We start from the raw sequence: 11,649 nt of genomic DNA on the forward strand, positions 1-11,649 counted from the left end.
CTGGATACTAATGTTAAGGATGGATACGAATGTAATGATGGATTGTGAATTTGATACAGGTTGGGTTTGATTGTTTATCTGATCTGGATACTAATGTTAAGGATGGAAAAGAATGTAATGATGGATTGTGAATTTGATACAGGTTGGAATGTTGAAGAGGATGGATATGAATGTTATGATGGATTATCAATTTGATATAGGTTGGGTTTGATTGTTTATCTAATCTGGATACTAATGTTAAGGATACAAATGTCATGATGGATTGTGAATGTGATGCAGGTTGGAATGTTGAAGAGGATGGATACGAATGTTATGATGGATTATCAATTTGATATAGGTTGGGTTTGATTGTTTATCTGATCCTGGATACTAATGTTAAGGATGGATATGAATGTCATGATATCTGATCTGGATACTAATGTTAAGGATGGATACGAATGTAATGTCAATTCATGTTTTAAATGTTTTAGCAGATTGAAAAAATTACAAAAGATGACAAAGAAATTGCTTTCTAAAACTTGTAAGAATTAAAACACCCTCTTTGTTTTATACTTACCTGTATAAATCCAAATTAAAAGTTTCAAATAATTTCACTTTGTGCTTATATTAATATAGAGCGATTTAAAAAAGAAAAACCATCAGAGAGAAACTAGTTAACAACTAACCTAACTTTGCCCAGACTACTAGAATCCACAGGGTGTTGAGTTGATCGCTCTACTTTTCTAAATAATAACAATACTTTAAATTTTATAATGAAAATGTTCATTTTCTAAAATATTGTTTGAAGTATCTAAAACAACAGAATAATTTTTCTTTCATGTATTAAAGACAAATCTCAATTTCATTAATATTAAATTTAAAAATGAAGTTGTCTGCAGTAAGTACACATATATGTTAAATATGAAGACGACTGTTTTTCTAAGATAAGGGGTGTCCCACGAAACATGACAATAGCAAGACGACTTGAAAGTCGTCTTTAATCTTGGAATTTATTTGTGACATTTAGTCGTCAACCTTCTTTAACATGCATGATTCTAGAAACAATAACAAAAATATTCTCCTAGTTCTGGCATTTCCAAAATGTGGTCTGCCTTTTTTGTGCTGTTAATACTTCCGGAGATATTAGAACATTCGATCAGATTTCAATTTTGTAAAATAAAACCAAAATTGTCGAAATCTGAACTAATATCTTCATATCGGCGGTAATATTGAAAGCACAATGAGGCAGACCACATTTTAGAAATGCCAGGACCAGGGTTTTTTGTGATCGTTATCTCTAAAATGTTACTTATAAAATTATGTTGACAAATAAATGTAGCAAATTATATCAAAAAGCAAAGACGACGTTCAATTCATCTTTCTATTGTCATGTTTCGTGGGACACCCTGTAGTTAAATGAACATATAACAATGTAATTGTTAAGTATATACAGACTAATATCACAAATCATTTTTAAAGCTTCTTGTAAAATTATTTGCTTTATTACAATGAAAAAATGCAAATAAAAAAAATGAAAAATTAAAAAAAAAATAATAGGTTATATTACAATGACCAAATGCAAATGAAAAAAATAAAAAAAATTGGTAACATATATTAAATTATTACTCAAGCGCAAGTGTAGGGCTTCGCAATTGAGAAAGAGCTTCATCAACTAGTCTTCGACTCTAAACATTTTATCAAATTTATTATTTAGAGAAATATTGTATTTTGCTTAATCAGATAATACACACTTCTCTTTTAAAATATCTATTATTAACATTATGAATACATAGTACATACAAATGTTGTAATTCGACATAGTTCTAAAATATATTTTTAAAATAATGAATATTAGCTTGAAAATTTTGGCATGACAGCAACAGAATTATTTTATTTTTGGGTTTAAGCATACGTACATGTTTCGAATCCAACGGATCCTGATAAAAACCAATGCACTGAACCAAATATAACTAAAATAAATAAATTTAAAATTAACCTTTGTTGTACTTCTACATTTAATCGTCTCCGGCCGACAAAACTGTGTAGATTGAATTTCTGACAACTGAATAAAAAATTATTAATTCAAAATAATATTAAGTATTTAATAAAAATCCATTTATTTGTCATAGCTTCTCATTAGCATGCGTAAGTTCTTTCCCGTGCAAAACAGGAAAATTATCTTTCTTAATATACTATAATAAGTAAAAAATCTAGTTTTTAGTCTTTAGTCATTAATTTGGACTCTTTTTGAGTTTTTTAAGGCAAAAAACATTTTCTCATGCGGCGCGAATTTTTGTTCCTAATTCAGATTTTTGCTGTTCCTAAATAAATCTGCCCCCCCCCCTCACTTAAAATCCTGTGTCCGCCCCTGATTATAACCAAAAATTTATATATTAAATCAAAACTAAATAACATCTTAATCATTTCTTTTAGAAATGCTATTATTTAATATAACTAAATTCCTTGGATATATCTCCGCAGTTGAAATCCTTTGAATGGACCTGAAAATAAACTATTTGATTTTATTTATGATATAAATTTTGTTTAAAGAAGAGCCTTCATGTGTAAAGTGCATAATGTAACTTTCAATTGTGATCATAATAATTTATTTAAAACTGTTATTGTACAACAAATAGAAATTAATAATAATTTAGATTAGAACTTTTACATTTATCTTTATTAAAATTAATCAAAATTAATCGTCATTAGTATTAAAAACAATATCCTTAATGGTTATTAAGGTTGCCGTAAACGTAATGATTTATATAGATTAATATAAAACTATAAATTAAACCATCTTACAAGTTTTTCAGTATCAAAAAGGGAGTGTTCATGAAAAATGAAAATGGGTACAGGCTTAAGGCGAGAAATAAGCGCTTTTGATTGCTACTAAAATTACTTCTATCTGTTGCGTCTCAAAGAATAAAATTGTAAAAAAACGACTCATACCGAAGAACGTAGTGTCAATACAAATTCACAGAGTTAAAACAATCAAGTCGGATCGTAAAAAAATCAATTTAATTCCAAACTAATCATTCAGATATTTCAACCAATAATCATCGATTTTTGTTGACGCATTCCTATATAGTTGAACGAACACTCCCTTTAATAAAGTATCTCACCTGACTTTATCGCTATTGAACAGACTCCGACTCCCAATCTCCCTGTTAGTAAAACACTATTTACAAATTAAACAAATGAGTGGATTCCGATTGGTTTTTGAAACAAGATAATTTATACAGTAACAAAATATATTTTGTATTTTGGGGTCTTCGAAGGATAATGAGAAGGATAGGAAGGATAATGAGAAGGATAGGAAGGATAATGATAAGGATAGGATTAGGAAGGATAATGAGAAGGATAGGAAGGATAATGAGAAGAATAGGAAGGATAATAAATTATTGCAAAAAATTTCCCTTTGTTAACAAATCCTATTTCAACATTAATTAATAAAGTATTACCATAACTACAATAAACAATGCACTCATATATATAAGCATTTTATGTAGAAAAACTTTTCAAAGAATAACTTCATTTTACGCTTTATACTTTTATTTCTGAGAAGAAAAATCTTTTATAATGAACTGGATCATACTGTGAAAATAATCATCTTGCAAGTATACACTACAGTTACACAAAAATTTACCTATCGGGCCAAACTCAATAGTTCTTGCTGATGTCTCACTGAAATATAGATACAAATTATCAGCTATTCTTAGATGTGATTTCATAATCATTAACATTTTTTATGTTGTTTTGCTACATGGATTGAACTAAATTTCTATAATAAAACATTTAAATATTTTAAATTTAATATCAAGCATCTAAACAATTGCCAGTTCTGAATTTTATTTATTTTATTATTATAATTTAAATAATGTTAAATACTTACAACGTTTCAGGTATTAGAATCAGTTGTTTGACAGGAATTCCATCTTTCAATTTTATATCCAAAATTTCCATCTTAGTGTAGAACTCCTTTGGAGTCCTTTGCACTCGTTGATTCTAATATTCAATAAATTTTTTCCATTTAAATATTAAATATGTATTCAGTATTGGTCACAATAACAACACATTTACCTATTTTAAACAACTACAAAATTTAAATATAATTATTTATACTTTAAAATAAAAATAACAAGGAATAACTAAAATATTACTATTTACTTTTTTAGTATTAAAATTTATCAACCTTGGGTTTAACATGTGGCTTCACACTCATCGTCTGAAATAAACGATGTGTAATTGGTCTTCACGTTCGTTAAAATATATAAAGGCAATGAGTTTTTGCCACAAACTGAAATTTTCTAATCCCTTTATCTTTGCAGCCTGGTATTGTCACGTCAAACAAAAGTAAAATGCGCGTAAGATTAAACTCTCAAATAATATTAAGTATTTAATAAAAATCCATTTATTTGTCATTGTTTTGATATCATTTAATTAGAAGTAAACCTGGAAGAAATGAACAATCATCCAAAGTTTTAAGTAAGAAATTTAGAACAGTAGCAAATTCTCAAACAATTATTGTAGGAAAATATCTGTAACCATTCACCTGTAACTCAAGTTCTGATGCTACAGAGGAACATGAAGTTCTACACTCATCATTCAAGTTAGACATCTCATTAAAAACAGCTATGCCATCAACAGCCTGAAGAACGTTTTCTCCGTCCACTTCAGCTTCAAAAGACTGAATGATAGGCTCTTCATGTCCATCCAAATCAGATTGAGGGCAATTTTTAGTAGATTCTTGTTCTTTTAAAACTTCAGCTTCTTTCATGTTTTGCCTAGTAGTATTCGGATTCATTATATCTTTACCTCCAGAAATTGGAGGAGCCTGAGCTTTAGCTTCAAGATTCAGGGAGCTGAGGTCCTGAACTGCGGACTTAATGCTAGGATTCTGATCTCCTCCAGATTTAATTATCAAGCACTCAACTCTGGTTTTGTTGACTTGGTCGTACTTCTCTACAGCTCTGGCTTCATCCTTATGATCCTTCGGACAGGTATCATCTTTTGACATGTAGCCTTTTTTCTTACTCTTATTTTTCTTCTTTTTCTTAGCTTCTGTTGGGACACTAAAATTTAAAAAAATCTTTTTTATACTTTTTAACAATTATTTTTGTATTTTATTTTCTGTTCCTCTTTAAATTTTAAAAAAACTCCCACGTTCAGAAAGCTTTTTATTAAGTGCCTTTTTAGCCATGCCACAAGATTAAACTTTCTAATATTTTGATAGATTACCTGTAGCTACATTCAAAGCTAAAGCAGGCTTTGTTTACAGATTTGTTTTTACTGCCACAGTCAGGACACTCCCAAAAGCCAGAATTTGATAAACTAAAACACACAAAGTTCTAAACACACTAAGTTCTCAATGTAAAAATATTGATTTTTAATAAAAAAGCAGGAAAACTTTTTCAGGTTAAAAACTGAATAATTTCAGTTGTTTGTGATCCCTAGGTGAGCTTCATGTTTCAAATTACGCTCCCAAAAACAAGCAAGTTAGTTTAATAAATGTTTACCTTGAAGTTTGAGGTTGAGTGGATACAGGATCTTTGTTTCTGGTTGCCATGTTCTTCGAAGTGGCTGGACTGTTTTTAGGTTCTAGGTTTCTAGGAAAACTCCTGATCTTGAATATGTTGGAGTATACCTCCGGTTTGTATACTGGGGATGCTGTGAATAGTGACCAAGAGGTTCACGAGGTTTATAATAACACCTCAACTGCCTATCTCTGTACCTTTCTAGTTCAGTACTAGTGTTCTTGGTAGTGCTCCTAATAGGTACAGAACTAACTGCAGTAGCATTTTCAGGAGATAATTACCTGTCTTCCTTCATTTTTCTGAAGCACAAACAAATGGATAACAAAATAATTTTCTTATACAATATACAAAATAAACTATTGTATAAGCATCATAAATCTTAAAATTCAAATGTTCAAATTTTAAAAAAAGGACTTTTTTTCAATTACAATGTTTTATTTTCGAACAAGTTTAAGCATGAAATTGTTTATGGAACAAGGAAAAATGTCTGCATAGACTTTTCATTTTTAGGACTTTGAGTGTCAAAGATTCCAAAAGCTTTCTTGGCGGTTACCACATTCATAGATGATGAACACTTTCGTAAATATGTACTGCAAACTATGTTAACATTGTTGAAATTTAGATTTTCTTAAATATGTACTGCAAACTATCTTGACATTGTTGAAATTCCGATTTTCGTAAATATGTACTGCAAACGTATCTTAACACTGTTGAAATTCAGATTTTCGTAAATATGTACTGCAAACTATCTTAACATTGTTAAAATTCAGAGTTTCGTAAATATGTACTGCAAACTATCTTAACATTGTTGAAATTCAGATTTTCGTAAACATGTACTGCAACTATCTTAGCATTGTTGAAATTCAGATTTTCGTAAATATGTACTGCAACTATCTTAACATTGTTGAAAATCAGAAAAATTGGAAACGTTCCATGAAATGTCGTTATAAGACTGCAGCTATAGAACCTTCTGAAGAAATATAAAATGTTGGTATGGCCTATTCAGCTTCGAGTATATTGTTGTTTAACTGTATTTATTAATTAATCTATGGTTCAAACCATCCTTTCTCAAGCTTTTACCCTGTTAATTAATCAGAAGGAAATGATGGGTAATAATTGAACAGATGGTAAGAGAAGAGGTAAAAAATGCAGGGGTGAGGTTGTTAAATGTTCCATTTTGAGGGATACATATTGAGAGTAAGGCAACTAAAGCAACAAATTAATAGTTTCAAATGTCGAGTTAAACAGAATAAATACTGGATAAAGCTTCCTCTTGAAATACTGGATAAAGCTTCCTCACGAAATACTGGATAAAGCTTCCTCACGAAATACTGGATAAAGCTTCCTCACGAAATACTGGATAAAGCTTCCTCTTGAAATACTGGATAAAGCTTCCTCACGAAATACTGGATAAAGCTTCCTCTTGAAAGAATTTCTTACAGTCCTAATTCTGGGAAATCCTGAAATAAATACCGACTATTACAAACGTTGATTTTATAATCCAAACAATTTGTCATGCCATTTTTATAACTATTTGTTAATTTGCTCATATTTTCCTAAAAGCTTTTTTTGGTCATTTAAACAAACAAATTTTCATCTTAACACTCATTATAAAAAAAAATAATTTGCAACATTTGTCCTTACAAATATTTTAAAAATATTACTGTCAATCAAAATGTTCTGAGCTGCGAACTTAAATAACGACTCCTTAATCTTATTATCAAATGTAAACACTTTTTTGAATATAGTTATAAGTACAAGATAATATGTTAGTCTCAAGATTACTAAAAAGAGAGGATCAAGCATTGATATTGATATCCACCATTCTAAAGTTATTGCAACAATACAGAGAAGGAAGTTTTTTAACCATATTGTCTACTGCAAAGCGATTCTATCAATACAATTTTAAGACACATTTTTATTTTTATTCTAACTAAACCATGCTAATAGTATAGTGTCAAATTTAATTTCATCTTTATCATCGTTATTGAATAATATTTAAAAAAATATACTACAAATCATCCTGTCCAAATTTGTAATTTATGAGTATTTTATAGAATTAATTTACACTTTAGCTGAACAATTGTACATGCGTAAAAATATTTCAAATGTTTTAAATGATACAAAAACACTTTCTATAAAATACTTCAATCTCAAGCAGGGGTATATATTAGTTTTGAGACTCCTATTTTTGCCCCCCCCCCTTTTTTAGAATCATATTTGTTCCCCTAACCCGGCCATGGCTTAAAAACAGGTGTATTTGACAAGTTTCTGATGCCCGCGCAAACTTCTAAGAAGTTTGCTGCGGTGGGGGTTGCAGGGGGGCAGAGCCCTCCTTACAAAGAATATTTTTGGATTTTAGTAGTGTAATGGAGTGTTTTGGTGCCCTAAAATGGTCAACTTCAAGGTCCCGTCCCCCCTGAGATTTTTTTAAGGCATGTCTGATACTGTTTTACTTTTTTGTTAAATTTTGGTTTTTTGTTTTGAAGATGCAAATGAAAAAAATATGTTTATTTTACTTACATAAACATTATCATAATTACTTTATCATCATTTCTTATTATATTCTTAATATGTCCAAAAATGTTCAAGGTTCACTGTCTGGCGTCTGCTATATATTTTATATTTTTTGATTTTACTATTTGTTTGTTATGCAAATATTTTCAGTCATGAATGTGTACAGTAAGAGACTAGCTTTTTAGAGGGGGAAACATGATAATGCTATTAAGGGACAAACCTAAAAGGTTTTGCATATTTTCCTCTTTTTCCTTCCTTTTTCATTTCTACTTCCCCCCCCCCTTTTCCTTCCCTCTTCCCCCTTCCCTCTTCCCCCTTTTCTCTTCCCTTTTCCCTTTTCCCTTTCCTTCCCACTTTTTCCTTTTCTCTTCAATTTTCCCTTTCCTTCCCCTTTTTCCTTTTCTTTTCCCCCTTTTCCCTTTCCCTTTCTCTCTTCCCTTTCTTTCCCCTTCCCATTTCTCTTTTCCCCTTCTTTTCCCCCATTTTCCTTTTTTCTTCATTTTTTCCCCCAAACCCATTGAAAGCTCATATTTGTGGGGGTGGGCAAAATGAAAATATACACCCCTGATCTCAAGTGAACTAACATGTTTAACCATTAATAAACCTTACCTGGTTAATCATTACCCAGACCAGGTCAGGCCTGACCTGGTCCAGAATAACCTTGGATGGATCATTCAAGACATACTCTGGACGTGTGATAAAAAATATTTGATTAAACTTTAAGATAGCAAACAGTATGTTAATTAGATTATGATCGGGCACCCGCGCGTATTTTGATTTCAGCGAGGGGGGGGGGGGTTAGGGCGGCCCTGTAAAAATTGTTTAGAGGTGCACTTTTTCTTTTGAATAAATATATATGAAACTAAGAAAAATCCAAATATTTTTTTTAACCATTTTTACCGGTGCCGCCACAAACGGGAATTTTTAGCCATTTTTGAACTTTATTGATTTTCTTTTTTAAGACTTTTATAAAATCCAAAGTTTTTGACTAAGAATAGTGTTAATATCATTTTGGAAATCCCAGATAATGGTCTAAAAGATAAAACCAAATAATACTGAATACTTTGAAAGTTCAAAGTTTTATAAGCAGTTTTAGCGCCAAAATATTCGATTTTATTGATGCCAACCTGTGTGCTCTAGGCCCAACTGGGGGTTAGGTTATACGTACCCAGGTGGAGCAGGTAGAAGGCATCCAAACATAATGGATGAGCATCCAAAATACCCTGGCGCACCTATTTAATGCACGGACAGTCTTTTCAAGCATGATAGGTGTATTCATACAGCTCTAGTCGTGATCTGAAAAAACAATATAAACAGTCCCGACTAGTATAATAATCTAAATCTATTGTTTATACTTAAAAAATAATAAAAGAATTTACAATATAAGCCATTTAAAGTTGCCCAGGATTAGCGTTTATAAAAAATAAATAAAAACACTTACAAAGTTGAACTGGTCAAGGGCAGGGGCGTACGAGGGGGGGGCCGCGCCCCCTGCCCCCTCTACGCGTGCCCCCCCCTGAGAGGCTGAGGGGGGCATCCATGGGGGAGGCTCTTTTAATATTACATCTGCTTGCATTTCCCTTCCTCAGGTCGGCACAGTGGTGTACCTATAAGGGGGGGGGGGCAGTAGTCCTCTTGCCCCCCTGGGAGTTCCAAAAATACAAAATTAAAAGGAAACTACGTTTAGAAAGTAACACCTGACAATGACAAAGACTAAGGATTTGTCTAAATTCACTGTTAATACAAGGAGAGAAATGTTTTAGCCTTCTAAAGAGAATACTTCATTACACAAGATGTACTATGACGGAGAGCAGACTTAACGAAGAAATTTCGTTTATTAGTAAAAATATAATTTTTAATGATGCTGTGATTATTGATTTAGTTAGCTGTGATGGAGTTAGTTTTTCAACCAAAGGAATAATTTTTAGACTCTAAGGTTAGTGACACCCAAAAAAGTAGTCTTTTTGGTGTATTTTTATGGTGAACAAAACAAGACCAGGTGGGAGGGGGGGTGGCAAAAAAAATTTAAAAAAGGTATTAATATTTTTTCAAAAAAGGGGTTTTTAAGGGGGGGGGGGCCAAAATTTTTTGTGCCCCTTCTAAACAAAAGCCCTCGTACGCCCCTGGTCAAGGGGTTTGTAGCCGTTATAGTAGATCTCTATGCTTTGCGAGTTGATCCTGATGTAGGATCGCTAGCTCTGCAGTCAGCTAGGTATCAGGAACAAGACTAAAAATGGTGAGTTGAATATTGGCTCTTTTAGTGTATCTTCAGATCCTTTGCTTAAGTAACAGTTTATTCACATCGATACAGGGACTCATATAAATCTAAATAGTACCTATCAATGATCCGCAGGTTGAGCCTACGATCAGTCTTATCCAGTAGAGGCTGCGAGGTACATGAGAGGTAGATGAGGTACAGCTTATGGTCCGCTGCTAGGAGGATTTCGACCACACAAACTTGAACTAAATAGGTTAATGTTAGAACAAATTTATCATGGGTCTTGAGAGTTCATCATGTCATTCACCTTTTAAATAACAGATGGCTGCACCAGTAGGTGAGGTAGGAGGATTTTCTCGAGAACATGAACCAGATAGAGCACTACAGGTTTACGATGCTCGGGCTGGAGGAGTAGATACTCTCCGCGTGGATCATCGGAAGAGTAGGTTGAGACGGCGTAGAGGAGACCCGTCAGGAGCTGCATCAGACCATGGGTGATGTGAACAGAGGTAGTCGCTTAGCTACTGCATAGCAACGAGGTACGGTTAATCCTAACAAAGGTTTCGTTAGTATAAGTAATGAGTTCAACTGTTAACTTAAGGTTCAAAGGTTCAAATTCACTAATGTTCACCTAGTATATATATCTTTGGGCTGAGCCTTACGAGAGGAACGTGGAGGAAGTGGTATGTTCCCCAAGTATCGGCTTAATGCTGAGTAGGATCAGGTCGGAACTGCTCGATGATGATTTCTCTCAGGGGTGATATCTGAATTCCCATATATAAATCATCTGTGCAACAAGGGCTTGAATTGGAGGATAGACCAAGGAAAGCAATATTAAAAACATTCAGATGGTTTATAAACCTTGATTAAACGCAACCTGGGCAACACTTCAATAGAACCGAATGGGATAATCAACCCATTCTAATTCTGAAAGTAAATATAAGGTTATTTTATAAAGAAAAAGCTGGCTAAACTTTTAACTGCTTCTTTAGGAATAAAACTTTGAGTTCGATACATAAAACATTCTCAATATTTGGTTAAATATGGGTAAATGCAGTTATATAGGAATAAATATATCCAGTTATCATAAGAATAAATATCTAAATATGAGAGCATAATCTTGAGAGTAGTCTATAGTTCACGGCTTAAATGTTTATAAGTTAGAGAGGTTTCTTGAAATCAGCTCTCTCTTGGGAAGTTCGGAGCTCGTCATTCCTCGTTTAGTTTGGTCATACCCTGAACAAAGACGACATTTAGATCTGTACGATCTTACAACTTGCACCTTCCTAACACACGAAACACACCCTTAGAAGTTAAAGAAAAAAAAATTTGTTTTTTTCATTTCTTATATGTTATACTTATTCTAAATGGCATTACTTTTTAAAATACCTTAAAAAATGG

The 11,649-nt window shown here is 32.3% G+C and overlaps 1 protein-coding gene across 1 annotated transcript; it reads right to left on the minus strand.

The window, feature by feature from the left end:
* Positions 1–2,433: 2,433 nt before the first annotated feature.
* On the minus strand, positions 2,434–11,103 carry LOC111717849 (uncharacterized). The gene is made up of 12 exons (XM_023493304.1): positions 10,880–11,103; positions 10,556–10,799; positions 10,367–10,493; positions 9,263–9,326; positions 5,496–6,973; positions 5,218–5,310; positions 4,532–5,051; positions 4,172–4,204; positions 3,872–3,984; positions 3,626–3,663; positions 3,102–3,143; positions 2,434–2,480 (listed from the first exon to the last, which is right to left on the minus strand). The coding sequence occupies exons 5-12, from the start codon at positions 5,543–5,545 to the stop codon at positions 2,434–2,436; spliced, it is 936 nt and encodes a 311-aa protein (XP_023349072.1). The 5' UTR covers positions 5,546–6,973; positions 9,263–9,326; positions 10,367–10,493; positions 10,556–10,799; positions 10,880–11,103.
* Positions 11,104–11,649: the final 546 nt, after the last annotated feature.

This window comes from Eurytemora carolleeae, unplaced genomic scaffold (assembly GCF_000591075.1).
Source record: "Eurytemora carolleeae unplaced genomic scaffold, Eaff_2.0 scaffold1304, whole genome shotgun sequence".
Lineage (NCBI taxonomy): Eukaryota > Metazoa > Arthropoda > Copepoda > Calanoida > Temoridae > Eurytemora > Eurytemora carolleeae.